Raw genomic sequence first — 21,193 nt, 5'->3', positions numbered from 1 at the left:
CAAAAATCAAGGTATGGCGGGTGCCATACCCTGCCCACCGGAGCCCTCCGCCAGTGCGTGTGACACTTATCAGGGTCCAAAATATATACTCTCTTCGTCTAAGGATATAAAGGCATGTAATTGTGCATGCAGTCGACTTTTAGGAATTTTGACCACTAGTAAGTATGTAAACATATGGATTCGGCATCTAAGAATAATATCTTTTTTGTTTTAGGAATAATATTGTTGTGTTTATCTTGAAAAACTTTATGTTATATACTCTATACATCCCTAAATGTATATCCTATCTGGATGGCCTTTAAGTCAAACTTTCTTAACTTTGACTAAATTTATAGAATATACCAGCAACTGAAATACCAATAGATACATCATGAACTATATTTTCAAAGTAAACTTACTTAATATTGTAGAGGGAGGCGCTTAATTACGCATGGTGGTAGCTATACGCACGATGGTGACAGCTACACACCGTTTGATATAAGTGCCTTTTTTTATATACGAGGTGACGGGTTTCTTATGGCATTGGCACAAGTACATCTTTGTTGTATAGAAATGACTTTTCTCACTTTTCTTTATCTTTTTAGTACCTTTTTAACTGTGCATTTTCATCGTGTAGAAAGGGCATGTTCTCACTTCCCAGTCTTTTTTGGCATAATTACCTGTTTGCTTGCCTGGCTGGTCCAAATTAAGTCACGATATTTTCGTTATAGAGTTATTTTCATAGTCCAAAATAATTTACCAAACTAATTAGAGATGAACATTGGGGATGTGCATAGCTACCGTCATGGGTAGCAAATTATTTCCGATATTGTAGATACTGATATTATTTATTAACTTAGTCAAAGTTTTCCTATACACTTAGTAATTTGACCTAAAAGAAATCCAAATAGAACCTACATTTGGGGATAGAGGGGATATCATTTTTACTATTATAGGCATATTACAAGCAAGTAGTATAGTCAAAGTCCTGCATTGGAAAATGTGAACATTCAAGTGCATCTTATATTTTTTTTAAAGATGACCAAATTTGATATTTTCTAAGGTGACTAAAGAATTGAAGTTTCTTTTGCAGGAAAAATTTCGATCAATTCTTCAATCATGACATTACAACGAACACCACAAATAATAAAAATTACAACCAGATCTGTAGACCACCTAGCGACGACTACAAGCACTGAAGTTAGCCGAAGGCGCCCCACTGTCATCACCCTCCCTCGCCGGAGCCGAACAAAACGTGTTGTAGTAGAAAATTAGGAAGTCATCGTACTAATGCCCTATAGGACCAGCGCAGTAGAACAACAACCGCCGCTGTTGAAGAGTAATGTAGGACAGAGGGATCCAACCCGAAGACACATGAGCATAGACGAACTACGACCTGATCTGAGCAAACCCACCAAGGACAGATCCACCTTAGACACACCTCCACATGCCCACCGACGATGCTAGGCGCAACACCTAGACGAGGGCTAGATGGGGAGAACCTTACTCCACCTTCTCGGAGCCACCGCCGTCTCGACTTCCTGAGTATGACATAAACCTTAACAAAACTCAAAGAAACATCGGAAAACGGAGACGAGGCGGACTGACGGTAGCGCCGGCAGGAGGTAGAAGAACCATAGGCCTTTTTTTGAAGGAGGAGGCCGCTGAGACGTTTATCGGTCAACCAAATTACAAATTGTAAAACCTAGAGTTCCAGGCAACTTTAGTTACATAAATGCATAATTAACAAAGTTTCGTATTGTAAACTGAAAGGAAAGGGTCAAACATTTACGACGGAAAAAGTGACACGACATGGGGTTGGATGGTTAGGAGACCACCTAGCAATCAGATTAATCACACAATGATTGGAGTTTGATTAAAAACATAGTATTTGTTTATTTGTCAGGTGTTTATTTTTTCCTTCAGATTTTGTATGTTGCCGACTTTTATAGGCCCGGAAGAAGAGAAACAATGTACCATTCCCCTCAATTACTTTGATGTACAATAGTAAAAATACTATAGATAAATATGATGAGAATGTGATGTAAATGTAACATATACACGTAGAAATGTTGCATACCTACAATGGGACAACCTCAACCATCAATGGAAACTAACAATACATATGTCGACGTGTATACAGAATTAAAAAACATAAGGCTTAAAATGTAAGACATACACTTGAAAAGAACAAATACTCTGTGGTAGCAGTAACAACCACAGTGATGTAGCCATTGCAACATGAAGTGCGCCAAGTATCGACATGGCAAAAGAACCGTCGTGTGTGCTGAGAGGCGCCTATGCAGACGGAGGCGGCGCCAGAAACGGCATAGGCACATTGATGCTCGGGATGGCAGGTATCTGCGGCATTGTCACCTTCGGCACAACAATTGCGGGCATCGGCGGCATGGTCAACTTTGGCACGACAATGGAAGGCATCGGGGGCATCGTCATCTTGGGCACGGAAGGAACAACCGGCAAAGGCGGCAGTGTCACCTGCGGCACGGTGGGCATGGTTGACATAGGTGGCACGGTCACAGCTGGCACCGTGGGAACAGGCACAGCCGGCATAGGCGGCAGTGTCACCTGCGGCACAGTCACGGCCGGCACCGTGGGCACTGCCGGCAAGGTCGGCACCGCTGGGATGCCAGGGACAGGAGCAGCGGTAGGGGAAGCCGGAGGAGTAGTGTCGGCCAAGTTGCGTGTGCCATGGCACGTGTTGCTGGAGAGGACCGCGCACACCATGATCGCGGCCAAGAAGCTCGCCGTGGAAGCCATAGCTAGCTAGGAAGCTCCTAGCTAGAGTTCGTCTGAGATGGCTTACTGTCGTGTATCTAAACTGGGAAGCAACTGCAAGATGTTTTTCCTCTGTTGCGATGGAAGAACCGATGTCAATGCGTGTCAGTTTTATAGCCCAGGTGATGGCTTGCTTAGATTGGTCGTTGGCCAGACTCATCGTGGTAGGCAGCACAACTTCTATGGAACCATGGTTGGTAATCAGAATTGTGTGTACGTTGGTGAGAAAAATGCATGGATGGCTCAAATTCCATGTGTTTAGGTGAGGAGCTGGAGCTGGGCTCAACTTTCCTAATTCTGTCAAATAAAAATACTAAAGCGGCTCCACGGCATGCATTTGGATGTGCTTTGCTTTTTTTTTTTAAGCAGGAAGATTTAATTACATCCTGTCTGATTCTTTTCGGGACCAGTCACCTTTTCAAATTAACAAAAACTTAATTAATAAAATTCAAAATTTTAAGAAAATGTAAACATAAAATTTTCTATGGAGGAACGAAATAAGGGCATTGATATTACTTACTCTAAAACAAGAAATAAACTCAAATAAAAATAAGTTAAATTGCACAAAAAACTTGGATACAAATTGCATATAGTTCGACAATGAGGCAAACCAGCATATATGTAGGTGGAGGACACTTGCCCGCATGGCAGCTATACCGTGATATATCAGCTTGTCTTTGTACTCCCCCGTCTCAAAATAAGTGTCTTAACCTTAATACAACTTTGTACTAAAGTTGTACCAAAGTTAAGACACTTATTTTGGGACGGAGGGAGTACATTCTTAGCCCAACCACCCAAGCTTGTTTCAGTCCGACCTATCCACCACATACTCTGATGATGGCCGTCAAATTATCTCCTTTTCATGTTCAGATGGATAGTCGGGGGTTGCCAACATGACTCACAACAAACTGAGTGGACCAACTAAGAGAACAAACATAACCAAATAAAAAATAATTGCTACATTGAGTAGTTACTCGAAGAATGCGGTGAAAGAACTACAGAAGATCAAATATGCACTGGTTCTACGAGTTCGCCACCCTTAGACGTAGAGCCTGAAATCATTAAAGGCAAGTGTCCTCCACCTACATATACGTTGGTTTGCTTCATTTTCGGCGGTCTTCTAGCCGCAGGAGACAAGATAACCCCAAATCTTTACATAGGGTATTTTTCATCTTTTTTGCTACTGTTATGTAGTCTTGGCAGCGGCGTCTTGGGTGCGGAGACGGTGTCGTGTGGAATGATGGTTTCACAACCCATCCCAGATCCCATTTGTGTACCTATCGTCATTATCATCTTCTTCTTCAGCGGCCTGGTAATGAAGCAACGGTACACAACCTGTCATACAAGGGGTACACCCTCATCCCACGGTGGATTCAACGATATCAGATCTCACCCCTTGTGGTGCGCATCCCACATGGCTATCTAAAATCTTTAAGTTTAGTAAATATTGTGTCTTTCCTTGATTTTTTACTTGGTGCATGAATTCTTAAAAATGTGAGGATGTTAGCTCCTTGATGTTGTTAAGAAAATGTACAATATTTTGATGGTGTGAACTAATTGTAAAGAAGGCATTTGAATTGTATCTGCTTGTTGTTTTTAGCGCATATCTCCACATGTTGCTACTGGTCGTGTATATGCCGACTATGTTTAATACTGCATCCTCGAAACTCTTTACATCTTTATTTTTATTACGGGATCGTATGTGCATCTATCATTGTGCTTGATACGCCAACGATGCTATTTCCATCATTTTGTTGTTGAATGTATTGTCTCTTCTCTCGATGTTCTAGTCTAATAGTTGGACCCTGCATCTATAATGAAAATTCCCATCATGGCTTTCATAGGTTACACTTCTTGACATCGGCACGAGGGCATATCTCCTTGAAGGCTTTGCCGGAAGAATGCCGACTTAGTTGTATGTGTTTTTTTATCTCGTCTTTGTTGTGATTCCGCCATTGTTGTCTTCTCCATGTACTCTGCTTGCAAGCAGATGATATAGCCATGTTGTCTTGTATCTATTTTAATAAATTTATGGTTATATGCATTCGAGTAGGTAGAGGTCGAAAGTTTTTGACATTCCTTGTGAAAAAACAAACATCTGTCATTTTTGGCCTTAAAAGGCAAAGATTGCGTACAAAAACACGATTATGTGCAATGGAACAACCGTCAAAATTCAAGAAACACCAACAATAAAGATATGAGGGCTTAAATAAATTGGTATATGAACAACTGATACACATCACATCAAAATGTAAAGAGTTCTACCACGTGACATATATGGTAAGCAATCCAAACAATTCAAAAAAAAAAGTAAATAGTTCCATGTAAGAAAATTATGGAGGCGTAAAGAAAATGTAGTGCCTGCATGTAAGAAAATATGGGTTGTGGCCACTCCCGCATCAAGGCCGCCGCACCGAGTCGCCTACACAGACGGAGGTGGCGCCAGGAACGGCATGGGCACGTTCACATTCGGGACGAACGGCATTGGCGGCAGTGTCACCTTTGGTACGACAATAGCGGGCATCGGCGCCATGGTCACCTTGGGCATGGGCGGCAGCACTGCCTTAGGCACGACGACGGAAGGCATGGGCGGCAGCGTCACTTGCGGCACGGTGGGCAGGGTGACCGCCGGCATTGGTGGCAGCAGGGTGACCGTTTCAGTGGGCACGGCAGGCAGGGTCGGCACGGCAGGCATGCTAGGTACAGCAGCGGCAGGGGCAGCCGCCGGAGTCGTGTCGGCCAAGTGGCGTGCGCCGTGGCACGTGTGCCCGGTGAGTAGGAGCGTGCACGCCATGATCACGGCCAGCAAGCTCGTGTTCGAAGCCATTGCTCAGTGCTAGCTACTCGTACGGAGTACTAGTTTCTTTGAGACTGGGTGGTGATTGCAAGGCTGGCTGCGCTTGCTCTGTTGTGTGCTGGGATGCAGAAACATGGCTCGGTAAAAGGCAATATATAGCCTTAGCGAAGTGATCAGAATCAGATCGGTTGTTGGACCAGACTCACATTATCGTGTCCAACATAGCGACGGTTGGGTTGGTAATCCAGATGCCAGCGTGTTAATCCAAAAGGAAAGTGGATGCGTCTGCATGGTTCGAATTTTCTGTGTTTTTGGTGTAGAGCCGGTGGTGCTGCTCTTCTGTCCTGCTCCTTTCCACCATCCCGCTCGCATATTTTTTTGCCCGTCAGCTCGTCACGGTGTAAAATATGGACAGGGATCCAATGGGATGTCACGGTGTAAGAGCATCTACTCCCGGACCTCTCAAACCCATCTCAAACGCCCGGGCAGGCCGCCCGGGCACGATTTTTTGACCCAGATAGGCCTCTCAAACAACCCTCAAACGCCCGGGCTGACCGGCACCCCACATATCCAGCCCAAATATGGGGCGGATATGGGGGTGCCCGGGCACACTCGCCATGTCGGACCCGACAGCCCGCCCCCACCCCAAATTGCACAAAATCTACCAAATCCTTCCTCCTCCTGCTGCCGCCCTTCAACCATTCCCGCGCCCGGACCCTCGTCGGCCTCCAGCCCTCCACCCTTGCTCCCAATCCTCACCTCCGGTCCCGATCCATCGCCGGAAATGTCATCCAGCCCGACCCAGACATCTTTGCCCCAACTTCACCGGCGTTGAAGAACTCAAAAATCCTACAGAACACGGACAAGGATATTTAGATCCGGGGTTATCCCACCCTCCCAGCATCACAGCGGGTAGCGGAGGCCAAGGATCCCGCAGCAGCGCCAACGGGTCAAGGGGAAAAGCTAGCGGCCTCCTCTCCAACAAGCCCTAGAGTTGTCGCTAATGGACAAGGGAGGGAGAAGGATCCGGAGAAGAGAGATCATGTGGTAGGTGAGACGTGATAAGAAGAGAGAACCAATATTTGCTAATAGACTTTGGATGATATAAGATTGTGAAGATGTTTTAGCTGCAGGTTATTGATATGAAATACACTTTCCACGGATCTTGAAGTTTTTATCCCTCCACCAATATAACAATGATAGAATCTTTATCTAATAATAAAGAGACTATTGCTTCTGGCCGTACGTCATCAAAATTACCCCTAAAGTTGGCATAAATTACCCACCATGACATCCAAAGTGAAAAAAGGAGTCATTTTTTCCTGTGAAGGCGCTTTTCGTTGATTCAATTAGTAGCAATCCATGATATCACAAGTTGGCAAGTAGTGCACTGGCTAGAGCTTCTCTCACCACCAGTGAAACTCAGGTTTGATCCCACCTAGCTCCCCTTTTTCTCCCTTTCCTCCTTTATAAATCATGAGCACCTTTCTTTTTTAGATCATAAATCATGAACACCTAAGAGCCAGCGCGCCCTATTGGGCCCATGAGCGAGTCTGGACGCCCTTTGTTCTTTATTCCGGTTTTTTTGTTATTTTATTTTTCTTTTCTCTTCTTATATTTTCTTATTTGAAATAATTTGTAATTTCCAAAAACTTTCAACTTTCAGTTTTTTTTGTGAATTTATGAAAAAAATATTACCGAAGTCATAAAATGTTTGTCGATTAAAAGCAATGTTCATGATTCAGATAAAACTATTTGTATATCCAGAAAATGTTTGTGAATTGAACCAAATCTCCATGAATTCCAAAAAATTTCATGAATTTTCTAAATTTTCAAGAAACCCAAAAAATGATCGTGAATTACAAAAGAAGTTCATTGATTCAAAAAATGTTCATGCTTTTCAAAAAAAGTTCACCATTTCACAAATGTTCATCGATTAAAAGAAATGGGCCGGTTCATAATTTTTTTATCAATTCAAAAAATATTTGCCGACTCAAAATATGCTTGTCGATTAAAAAATTGTTCATGAATTGTAACGCCAATTCAAAAATTGTTCATGAATTTGTAACGCCAATTTAAAACTTGTTCAAGAATTTATAGAAAATGTTTGTGAATTTAAAAATGTACTTTGCTATCATCCTAATGTAATACTTGTTGGGCATCGCCGAGGAGTACGTCAAAAAAGGCATAAACAGGTAGAGGCAACTACATAGATATTTTTTTAGGGAACTAGATAGATATTTTGCTTGTCAAATAAATTGAAAACACCTTGAGTACATTTAAAAAAACATGTCATACTTATTTTATTGTGCAACACCATTTACCATGTTGTTTTTCATGTAGTACCGTGAAAGATTTAAAGGAATTTGCTGATGTCGTCAGGTGTGTACATGAGCGATGCCTTTTTTTTCCTTCCGTTGCAACGCACGGACATGTTTGCTAGTATAAATACATACTGTATATGTATTGGGACAGCCCATAAAAAGAAAATCAACCCACTACCTGACATCTGATACTTGAAATGGAAAACATAAATGGCGAACACAAATATTTCACACAAGAGCAGGCGAGTGATCTTGCGCTAGATTGAACATGAAGAACGCGACACTGTCAATGCAACACCATGCACATGGCACACCTATGCTGATGGAGGCGGCGCCAGGAACGGCATAGGCACGTTGACGGTTGGGATAGAAGGCATCGGCGGCAGTGTCACCTTGGGCATTGAAGGAATGGCGGGCATCGGTGGCACCGTCACCTTAGGCACAACGACGGCGGGCATCGGCGCCATGGTCACCTTGGGCATGACGATGGCCGGCATCGGAGGCATTGTCACCCTGGGCATGGAAGGAACAGCAGGCATAGGAGGCAGTGTCACCTGCGGCACGGTCAGCGCAGGCACCGTCGGCATAGCTGGTACTGTCACGGCCGGAACCGTTGGCACAGCCGGCATCGGTGGCAGGGTTGGCATGGTAGGCACGGCCGGGAGGCCAGGGACAGCAGCCGCAGCGGGTGGGGCAGCCGTCGGGGTGGCGTCGGCCAAGTGGCGTGCGCCGTGGCACGTGTGGCCGCCGAGGAGCGTGCACGCCATGATCATGGCCAACAAGCTCGCTTTGGAAGCCATTGCTCAGGTGCTAGCTAGTAAGTAGTTTCTTTGAGACTGTTTAGCGTCGTGCCTGGGTAGTGATTGCAAGGCTGCTCTTGCTCTTTTGCTCTGTTGCGAGTTGGGATGCAAGAACATGGGTCAATACGAGGCAATTTATAGCCTTAACCAAGGCATTAGATCGGTTGTTGGCCAGACTCACATAGTAGTGGCCAACACATGTTTCTCTGGCTACGATTGGTAGTCGAAGTGCCAGCGTGTTAAAACGAAATGAAAATGTTTGCTCGACTGAGGCACGAGATAGATCAGCCGTGGAAGACCGGAAAGTGGATGCACCTGCATGGTTCGAATTTCCCGCGTATTGGTGTGGAGTTGGCGGGGCTGCTCTGGTGTTCTACTGCTTTGCCACATTGCTGTTTCAGCGTGTCAAGGTATATTTTGCCCGTGCATTGCTAATTTTGCTGCTGTAAAATGTTGCCGTCCACCTCGGCATACACCGCCCTGTTATACGTAATTATTCGAGTTATTTACCTAAAACCACCACACTTGAGGCTAGGATCACAGGTCAGTACCAAATCTGAGACATGTAGAAAAATGCCACCAGTTTTGAGACTAATCGGTAACGCGGAGCACTAACTGACCGTTTTAGCCACGGAAACAGCGAAATCGACAGGTGGGACCCACCTGTCGGGTCGACGTGGTGCGGGCTGACGGGCGACGTTAGACGGCGGGTGACGGCCGTTTCGCTGTCGGTGTATTAGGTGGCCCGCGCGGGTCGTGGTCCGACCAGACCGCACCAGACCACACCGCTCGCTCTGTCTCGACCTCGACGACCGCCGGCGCCACCACCGTTGTCTCGCCGCCGTCCGCCGCTCCGCCATGGTTTCTTGGAGTGAGGGGTCAAGGTCAAGCTCTTCTTCGGACGACGACTCAGTGACTAGCCAGGTACGTTCATTTTGGGATTCCAGCATTTAGGGTTAGGGTTAGGGTTCTTCAATTGGGGATTTGTTACCAGCTCGCTGATTTGTTCAGTCTGTTGGGTTTTTAGCTTCCTAGGACTATCCCATGCTATGAATGGAGTGGCATTGCTCATGAGCTCTCCTCTCGCTGTCTGCATCGAGAGCCTTGCCTGAGGCTAGTTGCATTTGACTCTACTGACACTGGCCGGCGTTTTCTTGCTTGTGCTGAGGAGAAGGTATGTTGCTTAGTAATGTAAGTAGTTAGTTTCTGCTCCATTCAGTTGCCACAAGGAAATTATGCTCTGATATGCTCTGACTTAGTAGTGCAAAGAATTGTTACTGCCCACTGTTGTAGATAGTGGTTATGCTCTGCCAGTAGGAAATTATGCTTAGGCGGTAGTGTAATTTTGTCCAAATAATTTAGTAGTGCACACAATTGTAAATGCTAGTAGGAAATTATGCTCTATTGAATAATCTGGTGGAAATAATATAGTTGTAGTTATAATTATTGACAACATATATTTAGTCTATAATTGTTGACAGTAATTATATTAATTTCATAAGCTTTTTTGAATTATGATTGGTATTTTTTTTGAATTTTAGGCAGAACTAAAGTGCAGTCATCTGGAGTGGATAGACCCTGACTGGTCTGTGGGTATGCAGTTCTGCCTAACTGAATTGTGGAGCATGTATGACAAATAAAGAAGGACAGGCTGAGAGATAATGTTGAGTATGCTGAGAAAATTTCAAAGTAGTTGGAGAAAAGAGGAAGATGGAGGAAGAGCTGAGATTTTTCAAACTTGATTTTGCAAATGGTGGCTGACAAGGAGGATGCTATTACTCAGCTGGGCAATGCTAGGTTGGTTCTCAATGATCTGAAAGAGGAGATTGAGAAGAAGAAGTTGGCAGACCATGGTTGCACAAATCTACATCACTTGCTCAGGGCAAAGCCAGAGAAGGAGAGGGACAAGCTTGTTCTAGAGAGAGAACAACTAAAGGAAGAGAAGAAAAAGCTAGAGTACATCATTTCTGACTTGCTGAAACAGAAGCATGGCTACAAGGACAAGATCAAGAAGTTGAAGGAGATCTGTGATGAATTTTAATTATGTAATGTGGTATTGAACTGCTGTAATTGTGCTATGTTGCACTGAATTATCCAGTTTATGTCCAAGTCTAGAATTTGAACTTATGGCATGAATGTCAACTGAATTTCTACTATTGTAATGGTTTAATTTGTACCGAATTATCCAGTTTATCTCCAAGTCTAAAATTTGAACTTATGGCATGAATTTGAACTGAATTTGCAGTACTGTCTTTTGTATTATTTTTATATGAGGTGAAACTGGTGTGATAGTCAAATTGTTGTGCACAGAATGTGATCATAGACACCAGCAATTTATGGCATGATTTTAGAAGGAAACTTATGACATGATTATTGTGCACAGCACAGAATGTGATGATCAGGCAAACAATATAGTAGTAGACAGTAAATATATTGCATGATTATTGTGCACAGAATGTTATGATCAGGCAAACTTTAGATAGAACAGTGCAAGCACAGAATTATAGATAGATAGATATATGCTAGCCAACATAGCAGTACACAAGAATTATGGATAGCAGTTCCTCATAGCATAAAACCAACATCCATACATAGGTTCAACATAGCAGGCAGCAGTTCTTAGTGCCATACATAGGTTCAACAGAAGTACATAAGTTCAATATTTACGGCTCTAGTGCCTGATGGAGCACACATGCACTTTGATACATAGTCAAACAAGAACTCTCAGTAGTTCCCACTGGCATAGAAGTACCCCTCCATCCTTTTGCTCATGTATTTTGTCCTTCTTGGCCTATTTCCTATTGGCTGGCTAGATGAAGCTTCTGCAGTAGTTCTTGGAGGATTGAAACTTCTTGCACCTCTTTTTGCAGCAGCACTACCAGCACCAGAAGGAGAAGAATTTGCAGCTCTAGCAGATGCAGCAGTAGCTCTAGTAGAGTTACCCCTTGAAGCAGCAACAGTTGAACCCCTTGAAGTAGATGTAGAGCTTGCACCTCTAGGAGTTGTTGTACCAGATGTTGAGCTTTCACCTTGCTACCATGCATGGGCTGTCCTGTTTTCCTGCAATTTTTTTGTGGGATAAATTTCAGTGATAATTAATTAATGATGAGACAGAGAAGGAAGTGAAAAAGAGCATACCATGTGCTTGTTCTTCCTAATTTGCATATCAGGCCTCAATGGCTTTCCACAACTTGTGTATTTGTGGCCCTGCAACTTGCAGTTACTACAAGTTATAGTAGCCATCCTTGATGTCTTCTTAACTTGAGGAGGCTCAAACCTTCCTTTCTTCCTTTTCTCTTCTATTGGTCCCTTCTTGTCTTCTTTGAACTGAGGTGGATCAATGTCAGGAGTAGCAGTTTTCACCCAAGAATCAGGACTAGGAACTGGGTAAATTATAGGCTTGTATGACTCCATGTACATAGCCTTTTTGAAGAACACATGTACATGGTCCTCTGGTAGCTGTTTAGACTTGTATTGACCACCAGATCAGTTTTGCAGTTAGTATCCATTGCATGTCTTGACCAAGCTTTGGGAGGAATCCTTGACATCCACTCCCAGGCAGCCTTGCACTCAACCTTCATGCTCTCCATGGCCAATTGAAAGTGATGTTCAGTGTAAGCATATGCAACTGCATACATGCATTTCTTTAAGTCTTCTCCTCTGAATCCTGCTCTGTAAAAGTTGGCATAAATGTGCCTCAAGCAGTACCTATGAGGGCAGCTTGGAAAGATTGTTGTGACTGCATTGAGCAGACCCTGCAAAGAATTTTAAATTAATTTTACATTATAAAAATATTTTAAATTTAATTGTTCTACTATCAATTTGATTTTAATTCAATTTAGTTGTTCTACTATTCAATTCAACTTAGTTGTCACCCTAGGCAACCTTGACCAAAGTGTCAACAAGAGGCGTTACCACTCGACACATACCGACTAGGGTAGATGGGGTTGCTCTTGGCTATGTTGACCCAAAAGGGTGACCCTAGGCAACCTTGACCAAAGTGTCGACACGACACGTTACCACTCGACACATACAAACTAGGGTAGATGAGGTTGTTCTTGGCTATGCTGACTGATAACCCACAAGTGTAGGGGATCAATTGTAGCCTCTTTCGATAAGTAAGAGTGTCGAACCCAACGAGGAGCTAAAGGTAGAACAAATATTCCCTCAAGTTCTATCGACCACAGATACAACTCTACGCACGCTTGACGTTCGCTTTACCTAGAACAAGTATGAAACTAGAAGGACTTTGTAGGTGTAGTTGGATAGGTTTGCAAGATAATAAAGAACACGTAAATAAAAAGTAGGGGCTGTTTAGATAAAGAAGCAATAAAGTAAATATAGCGAGTGTGGAAAAGTGGTGGTAGGAGTTGTGAAATTGTCCCTAAGCAATTGACTACTTTACCAGACCGATAGCAAGTTTTATGTGGGAGAGGCATAAGCTAACATACTTTGTCTTCTTGGATCATATGCACTTATGATTGGAACTCTAGCAAGCATCCGCAACTACTAAAGATCATTAAGGTAAAACCCAACCGTAGCATTAAAGCATCAAGTCCTCTTTATCCCATACGCCACAACCCCCTTACTCGGGTTTATGCTTCTGTCACTCAAGCAACCCACTATAAGCGAATCATGAACGTATTGCAACACCCTACAACGGGAATCCCTCATGCTTGCGCGACACGGAGGGAACAATAGGACAGCACCATAACCACAAGAAAATTAAATCAATAATAGCAATTCATCAATCACCGGTAGGACAACGAAAATCTACTCAGACATCATAGGATGACAACACATCATTGGATAATAATATGAAGCATAAAACACCATGTTCAAGTAGAGGGTAAAGCGGGTTGCGGGAGAGTGGACCGCTGAATATAGATGGGGGAAGGTGATGGAGATGTTGGTGAAGATGATGGAGGTGTTGGTGTAGATCGCGGTGATGATGATAGCCCCCGGCGGTGTTCCGGCGCCACCAGAAGCAAGGGGGAGAGAGCCCCTCTTCTTCTTCCTTGACCTTCTCCCTAGATTGGAGAAGGGTTTTCCCTCTGGTCCTTGGCTCCCATGGCGTGGGAGGGGCGAGAGCCCCTCCGAGATTGGATATGTCTCTCTGTCTCTCTCTGTTTCTTCGTTCCCTGAGTCTACCCTTCACCGTTGCTTATATATCCGGAGATCCGTAACTCCGATTGGATTGAAACCTTCCCCCAGATTTTTCTCTGAAAATTAGCTTTCTTGCGGCAAAATAAGAGTGTCAACCGCCTAACGAGGTGCCCACGAGGGTCAGGGGCATGCTTGCCCCCTTGGGGCGCGCCCCCTGCCTCGTGGCCCCCTCGGGCACTGTCTCGTGTTCGTTTTTCTTCCCAAAAATCATAAATATTCAAAAATGATCTCCGTACATTTTTATCCTATTTTGGACTCTGTTTGATATGGGGTTTCTGCGAAACATAAAACATGCAACAAACAGGAAGTGGCACTGGGCACTGGATCAATATGTTAGTCCCAAAAGTAATATAAAAAGTTGCCAAAAGTATATGAAAGTTGTAAAATATTGGCATGGAACAATAAAAAATTATAGATATATATGACAGAGACATATCAACATCCCCAAGCTTAATTCCTGCTCGTCCTCGAGTAGGTAAATGATAAAAAAGATAATTTTTGATGTGGAATGCTAGCTAATCTTGATCATGTAACCTAATCATGGCATGAATATTAAGACATGAGTGATTCAAGGCAATAGTCTATCATTTGACATAAAAACAATAATACTTCGAGCGTACTAATAAAGCAATCATGTCTTTTCAAAACAACATGGCCAAAGAAAGTTATCCCAACAAAATCATATAGTCTGGCTATGCTCCCTCTTCATCACACAAAATATTCAAATCATGCACAATCCCGATGACAAGCCAAGCAATTGTTTCGTACTTTTGATGTTCTCAAACCTTTTCAACTTTCACGCAATACATGAGGGTGAGCCATGGACATAGCACTATAGGTGGAATAGAATATGATGGTGGAGGTTGTGTGGAGAAGACAAAAAGGGAGAAAGTCTCACATTGACGCGGCTAACAACGGGCTATGGAGATGCCCATCAATTGATGTCAATGCGAGGAGTAGGGATTGCCATGCAATGGATGCACTAGAGCTATAAGTGTATGAAAGCTCAAACTGGAAACTAAGTGGGTGTGCATCCAACTTGCTTTCTCATGAAGACCTCGGGCGTTTGAGGAATCCCATCATCAGAATATACAAGCCAAGTTCTATAATGAAAAATTCCCACTAGTATATGAAAGTGAAAGCATAGGAGACTCTCTCTATGAAGAACATGGTGCTACTTTGAAGCACAAGTGTGGTAAAAGGATAGTAACATTGCCCCTTCTCTCTTTTTCTCTCATTTTTCCCCTCATTTTTATTTTTTTATTTTTTTGGTGGGCTTCTTTGGCCCCCCTTTTTTATTTAAGCTTCTTTGGCCTCTTTTTTTACAGAGTCTGGAGACTTATCCCGACTTGTGGGGGAATCATAGTCTCCATCATCCTTTCCTCACTGGGGTAATGTTCTAATAATGATGATCATCACACTTTTATTTACGTACAACTCATGGACTACAACTCGATATCTAGAACAAAGATATGACTCTATATGAATGCCTCCGGTGGTGTATCGGGATGTGCAATGATCTAGCGTAGCAATGACATCAAAAAAACGGACAAGCCATGAAAACATCATGCTAGCTATCTTACGATCATGCAAAGCAATATGACAATGAATGGTCAAGTCATGTATATGATGATGATGGAAGTTGCATGGCAATATATCTCGGAATGGCTATGGAAATGCCATGATAGGTAGGTATGGTGGCTGTTTTGAGGAAGATATAAGGATGCTTATGTGTGATAGAGCGTATCGTATCACGGGGTTTGGATGCATTGGCGAAGTTTGCACCGAATCTCAAGGTGAGAAAGGGCAATGCACGGTACCAAAGAGGCTAGCAATGATGGAAGGGTGAGAGTGCGTATAATCCATGGACTCAACATTAGTCATAAAGAACTCACATACTTATTGCAAAAATCTATAAGTCATCGAAACAAAGTACTACACGCATGCTCCTAGGGGGATAGATTGGTAGGAAAAGACCATCGCTCGTCCCCGACCGCCACTCATAAGGAAGACAATCAATAAATAAATCATGCTCCGACTTCATCACATAACGGTTCACCATACGTGCATGCTTCAGAAATCACAAACCTCCACACAAGTATTTATACTAATTCACAACTACTCACTCGCAGGACTCTAATATCACCACCTTTATATCGCAAAACTATTGCAAGGAATCAAACATATCATATTCAGTGATCTACAAGTTTTATGTATGATTTTATGACTAACCATGTGAATGACCAATTCCTGTCATCTCTCTAAATAGATATAAGTGAAGCAAGAGAGTTTAATTCTTTCTACAAAAGATATGCCCACGCTCTAACGAATATAAGTGAAGCAAAAGAGCATTCTACAAATGGCGGTTTTCTATGTGAAGAGAAACAGGCAATCCAAACTTCAAATGATATAAGTGAAGCACATGAAGCATTCTATAAAGCCATACTCAAAAGATTTAAGTGAAGTGCAATGAGCATTCTATAAATCAAGCAATGACTATCTCATACCAGCATGGTGCATAAAAGAAAAGTGAAAAGTAAATGCAAAAGACGCTCCAAGGCTTGCACATATCGCATGAACGAAACGAATCCGAAAACATACCGATACTTGTTGAAGAAAGAGGGGATGCCTTCCGGGGCATCCCCAAGCTTAGACACTTGAGTCTCCTTGAATATTTACTTGGGGTCCCTTGGGCATACCCAAGCTTGAGCTCTTGCCTCTCTTCCTTTTCCTCATATCGAGACCTCCACGATCAAACACTTCATCCATACAAAACTTCAATAGAAAACTTGGTAAGATCTGTTAGTATAATAAAGAAAATCACTACTCTAAGTACAATTGCAAACCAATTAATATTTTGTTTTTGCATTGTGTCTACTATAATATAACTTTTTCATGGCTTAATCCACTGATATAAATTGATAGTTTCATCAAAACAAGCAAACTGTATATGCATCACAAACAGAATCTGTCAAAAACAGAACACTCTGTAGCAATCTGAACATCCACCATACTTATGGTACTCCAAAAATTCTACCAAAATTAGGAAAAATAAACAATTTATACATCAAGACAGTCAAAAAGAATCAGAACCGTTTAACTTTCCAGTAAAACAATGTAAAATCGAGCACTAGAGCCAATGTTTCTGTCCTACATCGTACAAACCAACAAGCATTGTAAACATCCTAAAGGCAAAACTTGGCACATTATTTTTATAATACAATGGAATTGTACAAGGGGATAATTAATTTTGATGAAAATTTTCTGTAATTAAGATTCACAAAGTTTCCGTGAGCATGAACAAAGTTCAAGGAGCTCCCCCACTTTAACAATGCTTGTCTCTCTGACTTTCACTTTCCTTTTTGAAAAGTTTTGGGTTCCCCTCTTTACTTTTTTGTTTTTAAACTTTATGAAAGAACACAACAGAAACAAATGACTCTCTAAAACTTCCGGGTTGTCTCCCTGGCAGCGCTTTCTTTAAAGCCATTAAGCTAGGCATGTAGTGCTCAAGTAATGGATCCACCCGGATCCCAAGGTATATCAAAGCCAATTTTAATTAACAATGATTTGTAATTTAGTAGTGAGCACAAAGTAACAAATATCATGCAACAACAAAGTCTAACTCTCTTCCTATGCATCGGCATGTCATAAAAGAACAATTCATGCACACCAAGTAAAGGCCAATGCATAGTATAAGCAGTTTCTTGCAATTTTATCATATTGGAAACATAGAGAAGTGGATATATAGTTCCTCTCTCATAATAATTGCAAGTAGGAGCAGCAAGCACATGCATATTATATCTATCAAAATCATCATGTGCAATGGTAAAAGGCAACCCATCAATATAATCGTTAATAAGCACAAACTTCTTTGATATAGTGTAGTTTGGAGAATTCAAAAAGATAATAGGGCTATCATGCGTGGGTGCAGTAGCAACAATTTCATGTTTAACATAAGGAACTATAGCAAGTTCATCTCCATAAGCATAATTCATATTGGCATCTTGGCCACAAGCACATCAAGCATCATCAAAAAGGGATATTTCAAGAGAATCAACGGGATCATAACAATCAACATAGCAATCATCCTTCGGTAAGCACGAAGGGGAATTAAATAATGTATGAGTTGAAGAGTTACTCTCATTAGAAGGTGGACATGGGTAGCTAATCCGCTCTTCCTCCTTTTGTTCTTCGCTCTCCTCATCATCTTTTTCATCCAATGTGCTCACAGTTTCATCAATTTCTTCTTCCATAGACTCCTGCAAAATATTTGTCTCTTCTTGGACAACTGAGACTTTCTCAACAAATGCATCAATGTCGGAATTGTATTCATAATTCTGATAAGAATATTTAAGTATAGCAAAAATTTCAGGTCTATAAACTAAATCATCAAAATCTTCAAAATCTTTAAACAAAGATTCAATTTCATAAGCACCCATAAAAGCAACGAATTCTTCTATTTGTTCCACATCATAGTAATCATATACCATTAGCATAAGAAGCCAAGGTTTTATTATCATTAAATTTGCATGAAAAGGGAAGGTGTGCAGACTTCATCCTAGAGCAACAAGTATAATCATATCTCAAGCATAGTTCCTGAGCATACCAATGCAACATATGAATTTGATCCCATAATAGTTTCCCCTTTTGTGTCAAGCGATAATCCCTAAAGTATTCACGTTGATCCAACGTGTCTCCCATAACATAATTGAATGGGGTTTTATCAGGATTATCAAAGTAGTACATACTATTTTTCACATAACCAACATCGAGGGTTTTAGGAGGTTCCCCATCTCGATGAGTAGCAAGTACACCTTTTTTTGGTATTTCGTGTTCCATATGCATAAATAAAGATAGAGAACAACTTAGAACAGCAAATAAAAATTACTTAGTGATAAAGCAAACAAACACACACGAGAATATTCACCCCATGCTATGACTCCCCGGCAACGGCGCCAGAAAAAGGTCTTGATAACCCACAAGTGTAGGGGATCAATTGTAGCCTCTTTCGATAAGTAAGAGTGTCGAACCCAACGAGGAGCTAAAGGTAGAACAAATATTCCCTCAAGTTCTGTCGACCACAGATACAACTCTATGAACGCTTGACGTTCGCTTTACCTAGAACAAGTATGAAACTAGAAGGACTTTGTAGGTGTAGTTGGATAGGTTTGCAAGATAATAAAGAACACATAAATAAAAAGTAGGGGCTATTCAAATAAAGAAGCAATAAAGTAAATATAGCGAGTGTGGAAAAGTGGTGGTAGGAGTTGTGAAATTGTCCCTAAGAAATTGACTACTTTACTAGACCGATAGCAAGTTTTATGTGGGAGAGGCATAAGCTAACATACTTTCTCTTATTGGATCATATGCACTTACGATTGCAACTATAGCAAGCATCTGCAACTACTAAAGATCATTAAGGTAAAACCCAACCATAGCATTAAAGCATCAAGTCCTCTTTATCCCATATGCCACAACCCCCTTACTCAGGTTTATGCTTCTGTCACTCAAGCAACCCATTATAAGCAAATCATGAACGTATTGCAACACCCTACAGCGGGAATCCCTCATGCTTGCGCGACACGGAGGGCAAAATAGGACAGCAACATAACCACAAGCAAATTAAACAAATCATAGCAATACATCAATCACCGGTAGGACAACGAAAATCTACTCAGACATCATAGGATGGCAACACATCATTGGATAATAATATGAAGTATAAAGCACCATGTTCAAGTAGAGGGTAAAGCGGGATGCGGGAGAGTGGACCGCTGAATATAGATGGGGGAAGGTGATGGATATGTTGGTGAAGATGATGGAGGTGTTGGTGTAGATCGCGGTGATGATGATAGCCCCCGGCAGCGTGCCGGCGCCATCGAAAGCAAGGGGGAGAGAGCCCCCCTTCTTCTTCTTCTTCCTTGACCTTCTCCCTAGATGGGAGAAGGGTTTCCCCTCTGGTCCTTGGCTCCCATGGCGTGGGAGGGGCGAGAGCCCCTCCGAGATTGGATCTGTCTCTCTGTCTCTCTCTGTTCCTGCGGTCCCTAAGTCTGCCCTTTCACCGTTTCTTATATATCCGGAGATCCGTAACTCTAATTGGATTGAAACCTTCACCCAGATTTTCTCCAAAAATTAGCTTTCTTGCGGAAAAAGAAGAGCGTCAACCGCCTTACGGGGTGCCCACGAGGGTCAGGGGCGCGCCTGCCACCCTGGGGCGCCCCCCTGCCTCGTGGCCCCCTCAAGCATCGTCTCGCGTTGGTTTTTCTTCCCAAAAATCATAAATATTCCAAAAATGATCTCTGTTCGTTTTATCCCATTTGGACTCCGTATGATATGGGGTTTCTGCGAAACATAAAAAGTTGCAACAATATGTTAGTCCCAAAAATAATATAAAAAGTTAGTCCCAAAAATAATATGTTAGTCCCAAAAATAATATAAAAAGTTGCCAAAAGTATATGAAAGTTGTAAAATATTGGCATGGAACAATCTAAAATTATAGATACGATGGAGACGTATCATTGACCCAAAAGGGTGACCCTAGGCTACCTTGACCCAAAGTGTCGACAAGATGCGTTACCACTCGACACATACCAACTAGGGTAGATGGGGTTGCTCTTGGCTATGTTGACCCAAAATGATGACCCTAGGCAACCTTCACCCAAATTGTCGACAAGACGCGTTATCACTCAACACATACCAACTAAGTTAACTAAATGCATAACAAATTAATGAACTAAGTTAACTAAATTCACAACAAATTAATCAATTAAGTTAACTAAATGCAGAACAAATTAATGAACTAAGTTAACTAAATGCAAAACAAAATAATGAACTAAGCTAACTAAATGCACAACAAATTAATGAATTAAGTTAACTAAATGCAAAACAAATTAATGAACTAAGTGAACCAGATGCAAAACAAAATAATGAACTAAGTTCACTAAATGCAGAACAAATTAATGAACTAAGGTAACTAAATGCAAAACAAAATAATGAACTGAGTTAACTAAATGCATAACAAATGAATGAACTAATTGTACTACTAAATTAGGAACAAATTAAGATCAAAATAAACTCACCTTCTGTCTATCAGACATGAATGTGTACTTCCCAAATTTTCCCTCTTCAGTCCCTCCTAGGTCATCCTTCAGTTTGTCAAAAACCAAGACCAGTTTGGTGTGTCTTCAACTCCAACCACTCCAAATGCTATGGGGTACATATTGTTGTTTGCATCCCTTCAAGTAGCAGCTAGTATTTGTGCCCCACTAGTCAACTTAATGAAACAAGCATCTAGGCCTATGAATGGCCTGCATCCATTCAAAAATCCCCCA

General features: G+C 42.0%; 3 protein-coding genes across 3 annotated transcripts; all 3 read right to left on the bottom strand.

Moving 5' to 3' along the window:
- Positions 1-1,996: 1,996 nt before the first annotated feature.
- LOC119312062 (protein app1-like) lies at positions 1,997-2,839 on the bottom strand. Its single transcript, XM_037587785.1, has one exon. It carries the CDS (start codon positions 2,755-2,757, stop codon positions 2,278-2,280), a length of 480 nt encoding a protein of 159 aa, XP_037443682.1. The 5' UTR covers positions 2,758-2,839; the 3' UTR covers positions 1,997-2,277.
- Positions 2,840-4,965: 2,126 nt separating this feature from the next.
- On the bottom strand, positions 4,966-5,682 carry LOC119306336 (protein PELPK1-like). The gene has a single exon (XM_037582584.1). It carries the CDS (start codon positions 5,600-5,602, stop codon positions 5,198-5,200), a length of 405 nt encoding a protein of 134 aa, XP_037438481.1. The 5' UTR covers positions 5,603-5,682; the 3' UTR covers positions 4,966-5,197.
- A 2,364-nt stretch (positions 5,683-8,046) lies between these two features.
- LOC119306335 (protein PELPK1-like) lies at positions 8,047-8,777 on the bottom strand. Its single transcript, XM_037582583.1, has one exon. The coding sequence runs from the start codon at positions 8,694-8,696 to the stop codon at positions 8,211-8,213; it is 486 nt and encodes a 161-aa protein (XP_037438480.1). The 5' UTR covers positions 8,697-8,777; the 3' UTR covers positions 8,047-8,210.
- Between the last annotated feature and the right edge of the window lie 12,416 nt (positions 8,778-21,193).

Source organism: Triticum dicoccoides, chromosome 5B (assembly GCF_002162155.2).
Source record: "Triticum dicoccoides isolate Atlit2015 ecotype Zavitan chromosome 5B, WEW_v2.0, whole genome shotgun sequence".
NCBI lineage: Eukaryota > Viridiplantae > Streptophyta > Magnoliopsida > Poales > Poaceae > Triticum > Triticum dicoccoides.
This window is presented reverse-complemented; position numbering and strand designations above follow the sequence as displayed.